General features: G+C 42.1%; 1 protein-coding gene across 1 annotated transcript in view; it reads left to right on the top strand.

The window, feature by feature from the left end:
- Positions 1–16,651, top strand: part of ntrk2a (neurotrophic tyrosine kinase, receptor, type 2a) — an 81,374-nt gene that overhangs the window by 8,316 nt on the left and 56,407 nt on the right. The window contains exons 6-13 of the mRNA XM_070963865.1: positions 6,441–6,574; positions 7,502–7,634; positions 7,856–7,927; positions 8,017–8,244; positions 8,467–8,493; positions 9,027–9,098; positions 9,626–9,747; positions 10,018–10,117. Of these exons, the coding sequence (XP_070819966.1) occupies positions 6,441–6,574; positions 7,502–7,634; positions 7,856–7,927; positions 8,017–8,244; positions 8,467–8,493; positions 9,027–9,098; positions 9,626–9,747; positions 10,018–10,117 (888 nt within the window). The remainder of the gene's footprint in view (positions 1–6,440; positions 6,575–7,501; positions 7,635–7,855; positions 7,928–8,016; positions 8,245–8,466; positions 8,494–9,026; positions 9,099–9,625; positions 9,748–10,017; positions 10,118–16,651) is intronic.

Here is a 16,651-nt window from a genome sequence, read left to right as displayed (position 1 = left end):
GACAATCAGTAATAATTTTGAGCTTGAGCCTGACCCAAGTAAACAAATGAAATGCAGATTGTTCCGGCCTTTGGGGCAATAAGTCCAGTCAGATCCAGTTTGTTCCTGCAAAGTGAGAATAAAGAGGAATCTTCATGTCCGATTCAAATTTATAAAACGCACAATAATACCATTATAAAAGCTTTATAGGCCTCAATTTAAATGTAATCTTTTTTTTTCTTGAATAAGCCACAACAGGAATCTCAAGTATTTTGCCTTCTCATTTGTTGACAGAGGAAATAATCTGGTCAAAAATAGCTCAGCGCAGCCGGGACGCACAGGACGCAAGCAATAAGTTAGCTTGCAGGAAGCTAACAATGTCATTGATAACTCCTATTGATCCGTCCCCTCTGCCTCCCTTCCATTAGCAGAGGTTATTTTTGGCATAAGCACAGTTACAGCAGGGCCCCTGGAGAGGTGGGCAGGGGACCCCCTGGCAGAGTGACATATGAGGAGGAGGACATGGGAGCAGGGGTGCCAAATAATGCCCCAGGGCTAACAGTGATACACCAAAAGCCCTCTCAGTCTGGCCGGACTGTTGGCCCTTTGCTCTCTCTGCTGTTTTTTTCCTCTCTGTTTTTTGCGTCTCCTTCTCCCAGGCTGTCTTTCCTCCTCTTTATTACTTATTTTCCATCTGTCTGTCTGCTTGCATACATGACTGTCTGTCTTTCTGTCTGTCTGAACATTTCTGAGTGACATATGAGGAAGGCACAAAGCAGAGGAAATGCCCAACAATGCCCTCGGGCTGACACTGATCTCTCAGGCCACCCTCATATGTCTCTCTGTCTGTTTCTCTCTGTGCACTGTTTACTGCTGGAGCTCCACCCGAAAAGGCTGGCAGATTGTTCCCACTGCTGACTGATACAAAACTTTACTAAAAATTACTGCAGTCCCATGCTTGTGCAAAATGAAAAATAAGTCCGCTCTGTCACCCAGCAAAAATGCTGGGGTCGAAACAGCCGCAGGAAATAAAACTCTCCCACTGAGTTGTTCGTTAATGGGATGATTAAAACACTAAAAAAAAACCCTCATAAAACCTATAAACTCTCAACACTTCTTTAATTCCATTTTACAAGTCTTCCTTAAGTTGTAAGATTACTTCAGGGTCATGCTTGTTGATGTCAAGATAAAAAAACGGAAGGTTTCTCCACCATCGCACTCATTACACCATACGTTTCTGTGGCTAAAATCTTCTAAATGATCCAAATGTATGAATGTTAATAATTGAAACCAGCTGTTCTGAGAATAGGTGCTTTTCTTCCTCTGTGCTTCAGAGATGACAGCAGATGGATTACCGGACCTCTGCTGGTCACATCACAGCGCTGGTGCACTCTGTCTTCATCTGTCTCCCCGTCTGTCTGTCTGTCTGGAATGGCGGTCTATCAGGCTGTAGTTCCCTTCGCCGTCCCCGTTTCTGTCTTCCTGCTTTGATTATTGTTCAAGTATTTTTCCCTCTGCTCTCATCCTCACTTCTCCAACTTCAGCTTTGTTCACTTACGTATGAATTTACTGCACAGAGTCCCTATAAATGTCCATATCTGTCTGCGTGTCTCCGCTCCTTCCTTCTGTGCACCGTGCACTTACATGTATTGCATATGTGAAACACAGATGCAGCATGTAGGCACAGATTCAAGTGGTAAATGGCAGTAGAGACCATCCAAAGAGGCCAGATGGCTCCTGTGTCTGTGGGCAGTAGATGCTATTCACATGTGTGAATTTCCTATAGTCAGACAGGGAGGGCACACACCTACTTGTTAGATAACAAGGAATTAAAGAAGAAATGCTGTGATACACTTAAAATCAACGTAGAAGTTCGAAAGCATAAAGAAAATCAGACTGACAGAAAAAGATTAGGACGGGATTCATGTTTTGCAGCCCTGATGTTGTACAAGCTAGTTAAGTCTTTTAAAAGGTAGTGGAAATAAGTGCTAGCCCACCTTAGTTTGGCTCTTCTGCATTTGTTTTTAGGCCACGCTGCTGTCATTTTAGTAATGAGGATTTGCTATCAGAAGGATTCAAGAGGGTTTAAGAGGCACAAGAGCATAGCACAACAGAACAGAATACTTAGATGAATAGATAATAGAAAGAATACTGTGCAGCCTTGATGTTTATTTTCATTTATTTATCTATCAGTGATCCTTCGTCTGACAAGAATGATGCATACCTGAACCACCACAGTATCACTAGGAATTACGTCCATGTTAGATAAGTCTGCACCTCATGATTTATGCCCAATGCAAATGCAGAGAGGTGGAGAGTAAGGGTGTGGAGGTGGAGGTGGTGGATGGGCATGCTTGCAGTTTTTTAGTTTAGAGTCAAAAAAGTCGTGACTGAACATAATATGAGTTTTTTCAAAATCGTCCTGTATCAACATTCGTGTCTGGTGAGCTGATTAGAGCTAATTAAACAAAGGAAATTAACTTCAAACCAAGCGGAAAGAGGATAAATGTGTTTAAATGTTCGGTTAAGAAGTTATAAACCTAACTATGAAATCAATAATAGCACTTAAGATTAAAAATGAGCAACAGACACAGACAAGGCAGGTATTGCCGGATTTGAGGACAAAGTCTGTGATGTCATAGTCAGATCACTGACAAACTGACTGACAGTAATTAAGGCAGAAAAGCAATAATCTATAGCAGATTATGGGTTTCAGAGCTGCTCAGCCAGTGCTTCCTCCCGTTCTCTGCTCCCATTTCTCTGCATTCTTTGAGCACAAATCATTTTGTGAATCCCGATGCATCTCACGATGCACTGACAGTCCTCGCTGTGCTTGAACAACAACAAAATATGAAGGCAAACTCAGGGACGGGTTTGGTGCTGTGTCACTTTCCAGCACACCTCCTTCTGCCCCTGCTCTATTTTTTTCTCTCTCTCCTCCTTCTGCCTCTCATCTGAAATGAAGGCTGGACCACTTCTCTCAGCACCAATGTGGACTTGCCTATCATGGCCTTTAACAAGAGCTGACAACAGTGACACCTTTTACAATGCCGCTGAAGTATTCAGTGGATGTTTTCCTTTTAAATGGGAGCTGCGAGCGGCTTTTCAGCTCTACATCAGCGGGGCAGATCCCTGATGCCGAGCTCGTAATTCACAGCACTTTCATAGAACATGCTCCTGGTGAATGACGGCAGTCTGCATTCAAGGAGTCAAACGGTGTCAAAGACCGCTAATGTAATGTAATCCTCACACATTCTACCAGTTAAATTCAGTGTTTACAGGAAGTAGTATGGATATCTCAGAAAGGACACCTGGTAAAACAAAGAAAGAAAAAAAATGAGAGGAAATACAAATAAGCCACCGAAACGTAACAGAAATGGGGGAAAAAAGCTAAACAAATTCCTTTAATTGCCTGATATAAATTATTATTTTCATATTTGTTTTGATTTCAAAATAAGCACCTATAAATTAATGGATTTATTTTATCCAGTTTTTATCATTTACATGCAGTCTAAGCTCAAGAAAAACGTCACCACATATTTTCTCGGTACAAGTACATTAGTTCCAATTATTTATCCTGGAAATGAAAGATTTATGAAACAAAGATAGACGTGCAGCTTCAGTGTGTCACTTAAAGACACTTCTATGCCTCTCAAGCACTACTAGAAAGCAGATGGGAAACTCATTCATCAGATAGGTGTTTCCCATCTCTCCAGTAAATTTTCATCTTTTGGAAAATCCACATTTATAAGTTCTCTATTTTTAGAGCACGAGGGGATGCTGCACAGTAGTGGTGGTTTGCCATCAGCAGTATTATTCTTTCCTTCCACTTTGCAAAACAGGAAACTGGCTAAACCTGGCCTAGCATGCTGTAAAATAAATCGATGTAACAGTTTCACACTGCATGCTACAGTGATAAACTGTAATTATGGCTGAACACTAAGTGGACTTTAAGTTTAGTCCATGGTCTTAAATTAAAGGTCCAGTGTGTAGGATTTATCAGGATCTATTGGCAGGAATGGATCATAATATTCATAATTCTTAGTGTATAATCACCTGAAAATAAGAATCGCTGTGAGAATGAGCTCTTCATATCTACAGAGGGAGCGAGTCCTCTTTCATGGAGTCTGCCATGTTGCTCCATCATGTTTCTACAGTAGCCCAGAATGGACAAACCAAACACTGGCTCTATAAAGCACCTGATACGTTTTTAGTGGCCACTGTAGGGGAGGGTGCAGGCAAGGGGTATTCAGTTGGTTGCAATCTGAAACTTAACCTCTAGGTGCCACTAAATCCTACACACTGGTCCTTTAAGTTTCTTCCTCAGGCAGGTCACAGATCAGTTACATTTCTACCTGCTAGTCTTTTTTTTCTTTGTTTGCCACATCTGAAACCTATGCAGAAGATGTCTTCATTGAAGCAGGTGACCTGAACATTTCACCTGCCACAGTCTATATTTATCCTGGATTTGGCAGGTGGCAGGTGCTAATTTCCTTCCCTGCTTGTGATTGTTTCATCAAAAAAATGAAATGAAAATACATTCGGCCAAATGCACATTTTTCACAGCGTCTGGCTTCTTTTCATCTGGCGTGCATGTTGTGCATTAGGACGCTGTCGTGTTGTCGGCTTATCCTCACTTGACTGGCAGTATTTTCCAGTTTACAACTGGCTGCAGGTGGGCTGCAGCATGGGCCAAATGCTGAAGCACATAATGGTAAAATCTTTCCACGTAATGACTCATGTGTTGTCACAGACACAGGCCGGTCTACCATGCTAATTATGGTAAACTCCTCCTTGTTCCTACTTGTTGATTCTGATCACATGCGAGCAGCTAAAGGATTACAATCGCACAGAATGTCTTTGATGGTTCGGCGACCAAAGCCGAGGTCGTAAATAATTAAACATGAGAATCATTTCCTTTGTACTGACAGGTCATGGCAACTGTACTTGCATCAGAAACCAAAGAGGTTTCCAGAAGTTTCATTCTTATGTCTTGGCTCTGTGGGGTATAGCTTGTGTGTGCGTGTGTGTGTGCGTGTGTGTAATGTGACCTGCAGATGGCTGTCGTGGCAGTAGAAAGCTGATTTACTGAGAGCCAGTTAAGATATGTGGTTCTGATATGGCAGCTGGCCTGCCACCAGTGAAATGACTGGGTTTTTTTGTGCGTCCTGTGGTGATTGAGTGGGTTGCCGTAGTGATAAGTGGGTTGCCCTGGTGATAAGCATTCTGCCGACGGACAGAAGGGGTGGAAGAGGAGGGGAGGAGGGGAGAGGAGAGGGTTCGATAAGAAATCTGTCCAGTTTTATCTGCAGTAGCTGTTGACACCCATTCCTTCTCCTGTCGTCTTTCGCTTCTTCTTTTCTTCTCTCCATTCTCGTCTACTTTTCCTTTTTCCTCCCTTTGTTCTCGTCTTTCTGCCTTTTGTTCTTGACTTCTCCCGTTTTCATTCTCCTCTATTCTGTCTCCTCCTTTCTCTTCTCCTTTTCTCTTCTTTTTGTTCACATCTTCTCTTATTTTGTTCTTTTCTTCTCATCTTCTCTCCTTTTACTCTAATCTCATCTAATCTTCCCTTCTTTTTTGTTCCCATTTCTTCTCGCCTTCTCTATTCTCTTCATCTCTTTTGGTTCTCGTCTTGTCTCCACCTCTTTGTCTTTTTCTTCTCCTCTCTTTGTTTTTGTCTTCTCTTCTTTTTGTTCTTGTCGTCCTCTCTTATTTCTCTTGTCTTCTTCCCTTATTTGTGTTCTCTTCTTCTCTTCCTTTTTCTTGATTTCTTCTTCTTTTTCTTCTTCTTCTTCTTCACCAGGGCACTAGGGATGTTATTGGATGGGGGACAAGGGTGGCAAGACTCTGATTGAGTCTGATTGGTCATACTCAGGTCACCTCCTGGTCAGCACTGTATACACACACACACACACACACACACACACACACACACACACACACACACACACACACACACACACAGAGTCACCAGTGTCTTTGCTTTGACAGAGGCTTCAGACTGTGTCCAATCAATTTAGTACTTGGGCTGCTGAAGACATGCACTAGTAATCAGTGTAACCATCACTGTGTTTGAACTCTGTCTCTTTGTCTGACTGTTTGATTGGGGTGAGTGTGCTTAAATGAAAGAGAGGGAGCGGGAGCGAGAGAGAGAGAGACAGAGAGAGAGAGAGAGAGAGAGAGAGAGAGAGAGAGAGAGAGAGAGAGAGAGGGAAAGAGAGAGATTGAATTCGAGGTCTTTCTTTGTGTGTCTGTCTTTTCACTCAGTGGTAGTGGGTGTGTGTTTGTCTGCACTTCCACTCTTATTGTCGAGGTTGTTTGTACGTGCCTTGTGTTTCAACTGAAAAGACAAGAGTTGGCCACGAATCCTAAGTTTGCTTCCTTCCTTTCCCCCCACCCCCCTCCTCTCCTCTCTTCAACTCTGCTTCTCCTCCTCCTTCCCGCTCCCTGGTTGTATGTAGAGGTTCCCATGGCCACGTTAACCCCATCCAAGGTGACATTAATGGAGGGGGAGAGAGTGGACCTATCCTGTACGACCTCGGGGGTGCCGTCACCTGAGCTGATATGGAAGATGGCACTGGTCTCTAACTATGAGGTCAGGTCACACACACACACACACACACACACACACACACACACACACACACACACACACACACACACACACACACACACACACACACACACACACACACACACACACACACACCTAACACATGTTTGGATTATCTTTGTCATTTCACATCATTACTTGGGAAAATTGTTGAACACTTTGGTAAACAATTAGTTGATTAATTGGTATTTTTGATGAATAGTTGTTGCAGCCATTTTTCAATCAAAAATGTCAAATATTATACCGGGTTCGGCTTCTCAAATGTGAGGATTTGGGACTTTTCTTCCTCATACGTGATAGTAAACTGATCTTTTGGGTTTTGAATATCTTTGTGCTCTGCAAAATTACACTGGGATGCTGCACTATTTTCTGGCATTTACAGAAAAACAAAACAATAAATCCATCAGCTGCGTACTGTCAGTACACACAGAAAAACTTCCTGTAAAGTCATTAAAATGATGATTTGTATCAAAATAGCCCTCATCCCTATAAGATATGATAATTTTGAAGTATGCTTCTACTTTTTACTTTTATTTTAGTTTAGGGTTGGGATGCAGTTTAGAATCGGTGTTATAAATCTTACTTATACAGTGTTTTACTATGATTCAGACTTGACTTGTCGCAAATTTATTCAGATTTATGCTGAATGTGAGTAATTTCAGTGGTGTGATAAGCTGAATCCAGTGCTCCACACGCTTTGCCACATATCCTGAACATCATCCAACTTGTACATTATCTCGGTCTGATTCCTGCAGCTCTCAAACCGTGAGTGATTATTCGTCACGGCAGTTTAACGTAACATCTCCATTACAGAACTTCGGTCACGTACGGTAATCCTGTGATGAAAAGCTGTGCGTTCATGAAATAAGCGACATTTATGCTGATATATGGCTGTTTTCACTCACTCAGATCGAGACATCGGGCCAGATTTCGGTGCTGCGACTCTCAAACCTGTCGTCGCAGGACCACAACAGCAAGATCAGCTGCATAGCTGAGAACATTGTCGGAGGGAAAGAGTCCTCGCTGCTGCTGGATATACTTTGTATGTTTGCCTTCGAGCCAGCAGCCCTAATTCATTGTAGATTATTGTGTCAAAGTGTTGCGTGGACTTAAAACAGAGAGCTAAAGCCGGAGAAGCTCTCCTCATTTGTTTTTGCATGCCTCACCAGTTTTACCTCTGAACTGCTCTTTTGCCTTATCTTGCATTCTGTCTTTTGTGTTTGTATCTCTCTTTAAACTTTCTATTCTCTCTGCAACACTCAGTCCCTCCCAAAATCACTAAACTGAGCGATGCAATCCCAGACCATCACTGGTGCATCCCCTTCAGTGTATCAGGTACGATCCACATAATGTCCCCTATTGAGACTGATATGAAATGAATGGCAATCACAGAGTATCTCTTATTGTCTTAATAACCTTTCCAGGAAACCCAGAGCCGCACCTGCAGTGGTTTCTGGATGGTAAAGCGGTGATGGAGGGAATCTACATCATGACCATGATCCATGACATCACAGAGAGAGAGTACCACGGCTGCCTGCAGCTGGACAGCCCCACGCACCTCAACAATGGCCGCTACACGCTCTTGGCTGAAAACAAATTTGGGACAGATCAAAAGGACGTGGAGGCTCACTTCATGCACAAGCCCTGGGATGGTGAGGAGTAACACTGCACCGTTTTCTTACATTCTATAGACCAGACTGATTAATCGATCAACCACCGCTTTGCCATAATGTCATATTGATGCAACTTGCACACATTACAGTACACTGCTTTTCTTTTTCTTTTTTTCATTGAAATAATCTGTCAATGAAATATTTGATCAAAGGGAACATGTAATCAAATGGGATCTTTCTGCTGTTGTCCTAAATGTGCAGGAACTGAGAAGGAGCCTTATTATTATGGTGAGTGAAATAGATAGTCATGACTGAATTGTTTTTAATCAAGCATAAAAGTGTTAAATCCATCACATCTGGTTTAGATTCATAGTATGTTCGCAGTGTCAGTGTTTTTAGATCAGTGTTTTTTCTGTTTAACAGCTCATCTTTTTCATCCTCTCCTCATCAATTAACACAAATTACATTTTAGAAATCTTTCTCTTTCTCTTTTTTCTCTCAAGTTGCTGAGGGTGTGTTACATTCCTACATATCCTTGCAGCCAGGGATTAGGGTTGTTGGAATACCTCTTTCCACACTGTTGTTGTTGTTATTATTTTTCCCCCTTGTGTTGTGCATGTCCAATATCTGTTGTTTGTTGGTTTGTGTTTTGTGTGTTTTGTGTAAAATATATGTTTGTCAAGCAAGCTTAGAGAACAGGCATGACTGACATTATTTGTGGACTGCATGTCAAAGAATTTACATTTGAATTGCGTTGATATGTTTGAAACCTAATTTGTCTTTGTTGTCTCTTTCTCCAACACTCCTCCCCCCTCCTGCAGATCTAACAACAGGTACTGCCATGCCTCTTATTTGCTCACACCCAGTCACAAACTTCGCAGTTAAATTGATTAGTCCATCGCAAAGCCCCCCGTCCCCTTAGTTATCATTGCCATGCCTGTCCAGCGTTCTGTTTTCACATGACACATAAGCAGTTTGCAATGATAATGATGGCAGATTTACCGCCAGAAATTCGCAGCATTTTGTATTTAAATGGGCTCTTTAGTTCAGAAAGAGGTATTTCTAGCTGTCGACCATTGATTTTGCCAACAATCCCTGGCAGATTTAGTCACTGATTAGCTGCAACCTAATTAATCTAATGTCTGCTCTTTGAGCTGGTTTAAAAAACGCTGTGTCCAGCTGACTTTTTAATGCTTCCAGCTGATGATAACCCTGTTAAAAGGCTCTTAAATATGCTGGCTACACCCATGATACCATGCTAAAACACTGAGGCTAAAGCTAACATGTCTCATAAGACATAAAGTCTGCATCCTCACTTGTTTATGATCCATGTTGGAGACATGGAAATAAAGAAGGAGCATTGTTCTTGTACAACAGTGCAGAGCTCGTTAGTCCAAGTATTATATTTGATGTGTGTCAGTATCACATCGAGCACTGTCCTTCACTGGGCCACAAATCCTGCTTGTCTTCTCTATTTATTCCTGTCTCCCTCCTTCATCGACAGAGGGCCCCCCTGTAGACCCACCTGAAGACAGAGTCGCTGTAAGTCACGTATTACTGTTGTCTCTATTTCTTTGCTGATTGCCTCTGTCAGTTGTTGACTGTGCCTGTTTTTTTTCTATTTATTTGTGCTGCCTCTGTAGAATCAACTGAGCTGGATTTATTTTAGCGTTAGAAGTAATTGAATGAACCCAACACACTGCAGTACTTTAGACAATCTGCCTGTGGTCTATACCTCCTGGCGTGGTGTGTATTGTGTGTCTGCTTGCCTGTGCTTATACCTTAGGAGGTTTATTACTCTGTTTTGTGCAGGTGTACGTGGTGGTGGGCATCGCTGCTGTCGCCTTTACTGGTTTCCTTCTAATGTTGGTTATTCTCAAGTTTGGAGGAAACTCTAAATTTGGCATCAAAGGTAAGATGTTTTGACTTTTAACTGCTTTGGCGGCCTCCATCCTGAGGGGGAGGATACATGAGAAATTTTTAAAAATGATGGAAATTTGTTGTTTGTGGATGTCTAGTTCAAGGCAAGGTAGGCTGGTAAAGAGTAACATGGATGGCTTCATGGATACATCACGTTTCCAAAACACCAAGATAAAAAAAATAAAATAAAATAAATAGAACGTACAGAGGCTAGCGGGGACAACTAAAGTTATTACTGTTTGCTGTTAAACAGTAAAATTGGTCAATCACTGGAGCAACATGTCGTGCACATAATTCTGATTTTCAATCTGCAGGTTGTTTTTTTTTATTATAGATGTCAGTGTCAGATTGGAACTTTTAACTACATTATGACCTTGGCCTAAGTTGGATTTAGTCGATGTGATGGCAGAAGTCTTGCTGAAGTCACCTATGGCCCAGTCACCTGCTGATGTCACCTCCACCCACGCTACAAGCATGTGTTCTGCACAATCAGGCCTTATTAAATGGTTTATATTCCACAGTAACTGTGGAGCGGGGAGAAGGTTTGCAGTCTAATCTCTTTGTCAGACGTCTGTTCCTGAACAGAACAAGTCTTCCTTTAACTTTCTTAACATTGTCTTCACTCTCCACAAGCTGGAAACACAAGCTGCCAATTAGAGTTCTTGCAGTACGTGTAGTTAAATTTTTTAGGAGGTGCATGTCAGCTCCGCCATAACCTATGGTGTAACCTTGGAGCCCACGCAGTAGCCACAGAAGTATAAATCCAGCTTTAGCCTCACTTGTTAATACTTGGTTGTACTTGTACAGAACACATTATGGGGGATGTATCTGATGTTTTCCTCGCAGTGGTTATTTCAGCTCAAAAAGTGAAAATCTGGGGCTGAAGTCTGTGGGAAAGGTGGGATAGCTGCATGAATGAAGACTCTTGTTATTGGTTGCACACCATCTAGATCTCATTCAATGAGCAGATGGTCACGTATCCATGAATCCATCCTGTTCAGGTGGAACCAGCTGCTGTTTGAAGGAGGCTCACTGGAGCTCAGTGCTGCTGGTGAATAACATGCATGTTGACTAAACTGAACTCCCGCCGTCTTGTTGATGGTAAACCCCTGTGGCAGCCATTGTCGAAGCCCGCCCACCATGCACACACATTCACCATGTTTCGTCTCCTGAAACGCAGTTTTCAAACTGCATTTTTAGAACAATGTGTGACTTCTGTAATGGTAGGAGTGGAACTAATCTATTTCCTCTTGTAGCGTTTGTCATACTGACTTACTAGGACTGATTTGTGCCTGTTTTGCTCATTTTGCTGATATTCTCTCATTCTTTGTGAACTAACGATAACAACTCTTCCTCCAGTCATTCCTTTTCTACATTCATAACAATGGTTCTGCTGTTTTTCAAATATAGACATGTTGAATGTGCAGCTAAAGAACTGTAAGACAGACGTTCATCTTTCATTTCCACTGGCTCATTTTTGCTGTAAAAGTGTTTCAACTTGAGTAGACATCGCTGTATGGAAATCCCAAAATACAGAAGCTTAGTGCAGGAAGTGTTTCCTGTGTCTTATGCTGAGTTGACTTTAGCTTAGCTCACTTAGAAAAAACATTCGCGTCCATGATTAGCAACGGAGGAATTCAACATTCTCAGGAAGTAATTTGGTGCTCTTTAAAGATACAGTTGTTTTAGGAATAAATAACTTTTGGCGCAGCTTGAAGCTTTCACATTTGATGCAGCGGCGAAGCTCCACATTTGACATTCAAATTACGAAGCCCAAAAGTGAATGCAAATGTAGAGGCTTAATAAATGTGTGCTACCCAGTGTGTGTGCCTGTACATGTGTGTGTCGCTCTCGGTTGCACAGTTGAATTGTGGTATTTTGGCAGTGATTGATTTATGGGCCCCCAGAGAGGAGGGGTGCAAGACAGATGGAGCAGCTAGTATATACATTGTGCTTGTGTGTGTGTGTGTTTGTATTTATGGTCTCGTGTGTGGTTTCTTCTTCCTCCAGGAGAGTTGAATGAGGTTGCTCTGAGAAAACGATCATCCCCTACGTGTCTGTATTTGTGTGTACGTGTTTTTTTTTTTTTTTAATACTTAAGCATTTTTGCATGCGTATGCACTTCCATTCGTGCGTAGGACGTTGGGTGGGTAATGTTACGGTTTTGCCCTACTGATTGCTTCCCTTGAGTCTTCTTCCTTCTCTCTTTCCACCGTCGACTTCCTCTTCCCAAACAGCCCCGTCCTTATGCTCCACATGCATCCAGATGTATGTGCCCTGCAGCATGTTGACACTGGGGTGAGAGAGAGATTGAGAGATAGCAGTGTCAGTCTGAACAGCAGAGTTGGAGAGCCGTGAGTAATCAACAGCAACAGTCGTGCCCACATAACTGCTGTTTGTTAGAAACCTCTGCATATTTCCTATACCGGACCAATGAGCAAAGTTCATCTCAACAACAGAAATATAACCGCAGATGGCAGCACGCTACCAGCGCTAATCGGAAGCAAACAGCACTTTGTCATGGCAGCATGGTTTTCCAAATCACAAACATGTGCTTGCAGACGCACATTCACCTCCCGCACAAACACACTCAGCGATGATGATGAAGTTGCGATCAGAAAGTGTGAAGAGAGCGTGTCAGGCCTTGCACCATATTGAACAGGTGTGCATGAGAGAAGTTCAGCTCGCCTCACTGACTCTGGATGAATCGCTGTCGCTCTCTTTCTGCAAGGAGAGTGAAAAACTGTAGCTGGTTTACATTATTTATATTGACTGCACTATTCTGCTCCTGTCTCATCAATAAACATGGACAACATTTGGTGCAGGTTACTTCTCACGATCCCCTCGCTGTTTCTCCACACACAGACAGGATAGCTATTATATATACTGTATTTTATACTGTGTGTTATTGTGTGAGCAGACAGACGTATCTAAATGTAAATGTAAGATTAGCCATGTTGACAGTGCCAGTGTTGACAGGGTGAATGTCGATTTAGCATAGCTGAAATACTGGACTGATTTGACATTGGGAGAAGCGGTACAAGCTGTAAACACAACGCTGACATGTTATCATCTTATGAAACCATACCGATCATGGTAACAAACAGATGCTTGTTTATAAATCCAGCAGACATGCAGTAACATTAGCCTTTGTTTTGAATCATTTAAATGGCCGCCTGATCAATGTGAGTCCAATACAAAGCTTCCTTTTAACTCAGCGTTGGTCTCCACCAACTCAAAAAATATCTTTAGCTGTTAAACACACCACTATGTTCACCAGCTAGTCGCTATAGTTTAGATATAAGAGCTGCTGCAGCTGGAAATGATGCTGATGAGAGTAGTGAGAGTGAACCAAAACAGTAAAGTTCTGGGCCATAAAAACGAGTGAAAAGATGGTTAATTTCTGAGGGCAAACTGCAGCAATTTAATCAATAATGTAAAAATATTCATTATAGCAGATTCAAGTTTAACATCATCATTTTCAAGAGGTGTTAAAGAAGGCGTAAAGGAGCAGTAGCATTAAATTGACTTCTTCCATCACCCTTATGAAATGAATGGGATTTCATTTGTGGTGCCCACAGCATTAAAACATTTACAACAACTTCTTTTTCCAGAAACTACTGTATGTCCCAGTTACTCTGGACAGTCTTAAGATATTGCTGTAAATGACTTGTAATGAGTCCTTCAATAAAAAGAACAGTGAAGTGTTGTTTCTGGATAGAAAAGTTGTTTGAATCTGTGTACGCAGCACAGCCAATAAGACCAGAAAACACACAATTTAGTAGCTGCTTAAAAGTTAAAAGGTGCTACAGCATTTGGATTTAAATCTGAGAGACAAAACAGAAATCTGTTTTGTACTGTTAGTGGGTGGGCTGTCAGTATCGTTTGAGATTCAACTTGCTCACAAATTAGGCTAAACCGGTCTGATCAATACGGCCTTCCATTGTCCGGGAGAAAACAAATCAGGTTTGGTGAGACTATTTGCGTGGTCTAAAACAGGAGGAAGCAGCTGCACCGTCTGTGTCTGGGTCCAAAATACCACACCAAGGCTATATTTCACCTAACAAAATTTAGACTTGTATCCTGGATGTGTCTCCTTTACCACAAATTGGCTCACAAAAAAGGTAATGTTGTGAAGTTCAAGAGCCAGCTGCTGTTATTGAAACTGAAGCACTTAGAAAAATGAGTATAGGTACTGGAGGTTCAGGAAGTCATACGGAAATTAAGATTTTGTAAGAAAATGTAAAATGAAAACCTTGAGATTTGGACCCTGGGAAACACAAAGAGTGATAGTAGACTGGCTTGAAATGGGAATGCTGGAAGCCCAACAGTTTCCACAAAATGACACATAATGACGCTCCCAAACTGAAGGCAGAGTCCTTGAAGAGGAGACAGATCAGACAGTGCAGGCAGAGAGGGAAGGACGTAGCAGCATGTGTCTGTAGTCCATGCCCTCAAAGCACCTGTAGGGAGGGAAGCATCAACATGCACCTGAGTTCTGATGCAGGAAGAAGACGGAAATGTCAAAACAGGAAGAAAAGGAGTGGTTGAAAGCGAAACAGTAAATGTGAAGTGGAGAAGGTGAGACAGACAGAGAGAAAGGGAGAGCGAATGCTAAAATTGACATTTGACAAGAAGCGAGATTGAGAGAAAAAGAGAGAAAGGCAGCCAAGAAGCGAGAGACTGAGATTGAAAGAAAGCATAGAGGAAGAAAAGATGGAGAGAGAAGACCCCGCAGCTAGAAAGCAAACCTGAGAGAGAGCGAGTCAAAGAGGGAAAGAAAAACGAGGGAAAGAGAGATGGAAGGAGAAAATCCTCTCCTGTCCACTTATCAATGATTCATCATTAGTGCAGGTTTCAGTTTTCTCCTTGTTTGGTGGAGTTACTCACCTCCATCTCTCTCCCTCTCTGCGTCTCTCACATGCACACACAGCTCCTCTCTGTTGATCGATCAATATGACACCTTCAAGGTCAGCAGAGCTCTATTCTAGGCCTGAGGCACTACTGAGCATGCTCAGCGTACCCACCACCACCACCTCCTCCTCCTCCTCCTCCTCCTCCTCCTTCTTCTTCCTCTCCCTGCAGAAAAAAGCAGCTTTTGCCTCCAGCTCTTGAGGTTTTTGACAAATGTCGTTCACCCACTAAACTTTTGCAAAGGAAGCAAAAACTGAATGAGCTGAACCACAAAGTGAAGAGGCTGAAAAAGTTATCTATGATTCTGCATTTAGACTCGGGCCGAGTATCGAACCTCAGTGCTTTGAGAGTACTCACTGAAGTGAGTCAGTGCCAGCGCTAGCAGCTGAGCACAGTGGTGCTTTGAGCTAAATGTTAAAATTAGCATGCTAACATGCTCACAGTGATAAAATCGGCATGTTGCTGCTGAGCAGGTGTATGTTTAACGTCTTAGTTTAATGTGTTAGCATGCTAACACTTGCATATTAGCAACAAACACAAAGTATAGCACTGACGAGTATAATGTCATTAGCTTTGAAGGTATTTAGTCATAAACCAAAGTTTTGGATAAGCAGAAATTGCTACTTGCCGATGGGGCAAGATGAAAATCAGTGAAAACAGTGTTAAAAATCATCTTCGAGGGACCATGAATGTGCCAAGTTTCATGGCAATTTATGTCAACATTTTATTTTTCATTTTTTAAAAGACGGACTTCTGCGTCATGGTGGTCAGAGGAAAAGTCAGGCAAACACCAGAGTCAGAGTTTCTCAAGAACATTTCATGTCATCCATCAAATTGACATTTAATCACTATGTAACAGTGAATCATTTGACCTGTTTGTGGTGCAATAGGAGACGTCACAGGATCACCAGTGTCACTGGGTTTAATCTTCTGGGGAATGATCAACGTCGAACGAACGGCAATCCATGTTATGATCATTGATATTTCAGTCTGGAGTCTCATTTTTGGTAGTTGCACATGTATTGAAAATTTCAAACACTACCCAGCCCAAAAGGTATTTCACTTGTCAGTGTGGAAAAAAAATGCATGGTCACTCAGCTCCCATAATAGTTGATTTGAGTGAGTTACATGAAGGAACGACTGCAGGTGAGCTGCTGTTGGATGTTCTGGATGTTGCTGTCTGGGTCTTACGCCTTAACAATGGCAGACAACATCAGCCCTCATGTCTTATTCACCTATAATAAAATTTATTATAGGTGAAAAAGACATGAGGGGGTTAGGGTTAGAGAAGAGGGAATAACAAAGGTGCTTTTAAAGGTCATTTGGTGAGGAAGTCTGAATGATGCCTGTCAGGGTAAAACTGTCTTTCTTTACACAGATGTTTCCATAGCAACCATAACAACTTGTTTGAGGGTCAGTGGGTTATTTCAGGTGAACGGCCTAAAGCTTTAAGCACTGTGAGTCACTGAAGCGCTGCATTGAAACTATAGATACTCCAAGTGCTGCGCAATTTCATGCACCACCATGGCAGATTTAATAAAGAGAAAGACAGTTTCATCTGACTGTTAGTCCTGACCAACTTTAAATTTGGCGTTTTACAACAAATATAAGG

The sequence above is a fragment of the Chaetodon trifascialis genome, chromosome 6 (genome assembly GCF_039877785.1).
Source record: "Chaetodon trifascialis isolate fChaTrf1 chromosome 6, fChaTrf1.hap1, whole genome shotgun sequence".
Classification (NCBI taxonomy): Eukaryota; Metazoa; Chordata; class Actinopteri; order Chaetodontiformes; family Chaetodontidae; genus Chaetodon; species Chaetodon trifascialis.
Note: the sequence above shows the minus strand (reverse complement) of the source record. Positions and strands in the feature narration are given on the sequence as shown.